At 50.2% G+C, this 1511-nt stretch overlaps 1 protein-coding gene across 1 annotated transcript in view; it reads right to left on the reverse strand.

Annotated features, from left to right (window-relative positions):
- Positions 1 to 912: 912 nt before the first annotated feature.
- PDIA4 (protein disulfide isomerase family A, member 4) overlaps positions 913 to 1511 on the reverse strand; it is an 11576-nt gene continuing 10977 nt past the window's right edge. The window contains exon 10 of the mRNA XM_006887276.1: positions 913 to 1328. Within this exon, the coding sequence (XP_006887338.1) occupies positions 913 to 1328 (416 nt within the window). The remainder of the gene's footprint in view (positions 1329 to 1511) is intronic.

Consider the following 1511-nt stretch of genomic DNA (forward strand, 5'->3'; position numbering starts at 1 on the left):
GGGTTCCACTGAGTGTCTTCAGCACCAGGATTCTTGGTACGGAGATAACTCATACCTCTCAGGTTTGACCCACCTGTCCTAGGACAGAGATGTTTCCCAATGCGGCTCAGATGGGGGGAGGGGGGGAGCACACCTGAGTCATACTTCCTCGGGCTGCAGAGCACATGGTCACATCTTCTCAGATGGGGAACATGCTTCCTCAGAGGGCACACATATTCCAGGCAAGTCTCCTCAAGCAAAAAACAGTGATGCCTTTGCAGAGATAAATGCAGTCATACACCAACAGGGCGGTGTCCTCACACAGTAATAAAATACAGCACACACTGAGGGTCACACCCCCTCAGGCTGGGACGCACTCAGGCCGTCATACTTCCCCAGTGGAAACGCTCACACACCAACAATCTCTCTCCTTAGAATGGGAAATACCCAGTGACATCTCACACGGCAAAACATAACATCACACAGCCTCAGACAAGGAAGTTCACGGAAACACACGGTCACATCTCTTCAGACAGCCACACGCACATCCCAGCACACTGACAGTAATACCTGCTCAGAGGATACAGTCTACTCAGCTGAGAGAGAAAATAAAAAGGCAAAACCAACATGCTTTGGCAAAAGCTTTTTGTTTTTCAAATTTTAAATAAAAAAAAACAAAAACAAAAAAACAACCAACCCCAAAAAACAACCATTCACACACATGAGATTAAACTTGTTTTGAAAAATTGGGGGGTGGGGGGGTGTAAAAGGAAGGTTAAAAAAAAAAAGCCAAATCTCAAACAATGACAAAAATAGATACACTTTTCCATAAAAATCTGGACTAAACTATCTAAGCATTCACATCTAGTCAGTATTCAGAGCATGAGGTGGACCGTCAAGAGTTCAGTGCCCATCAGTGTCCACCCGGCTGGCTCAGAGCTCCTCCTTGGCCCGGCCCAGCTGAGTGCCATGCTCCTCGATGAACCTGCTCAGGTGCTCCAGGTCTCTGTCGGCACCCTCAAATCTGATGGGATTCTGCTTGTCCCCACTGGGTGCAAAGTAGATGGTGGGGAAGCCATCCACCTTGTAGCGGTCGCTGGTGGCCTCGTTGGCTGTGGCATCCATTTTGGCGATGACCAGGCCCTTGTGGCCACGGTACTTCTTGCCCAGTGCCGTGTACACAGGTTCTAGCTGCTTGCAGTGTCCGCACCATGGGGCGTAGAACTCGATAAGCACGTCCTTACTGGGGTCCAGCACGATGTCCTCAAATGTCTTCCCCACTACAATCTTAACTGGTCCCTTGTTGTTCTTGGGCACCGGCTGTGACTTGATGACTGGCTTCAATTTTCCTGCCAGGATAGCAAGAGAGGTGGGTTAGAGCCACATGGGTCCCAGCCTTGGGGAGGGTGAGGGACAGGCAGACCTGGTCTCACAGGAGAGCAGACTAGTGAGGTCCACATGGAGAAGGAGGAAGAGGAGGAGGAAGAGAAAGCTGAGGAGGAGAGTGCTGAAAAGGAGGAGGGGGAGCTGAG

This window comes from Elephantulus edwardii, unplaced genomic scaffold, assembly GCF_000299155.1.
Source record: "Elephantulus edwardii isolate Elephantulus edwardi_28Jun2011 unplaced genomic scaffold, EleEdw1.0 scaffold00055, whole genome shotgun sequence".
Lineage (NCBI taxonomy): Eukaryota > Metazoa > Chordata > Mammalia > Macroscelidea > Macroscelididae > Elephantulus > Elephantulus edwardii.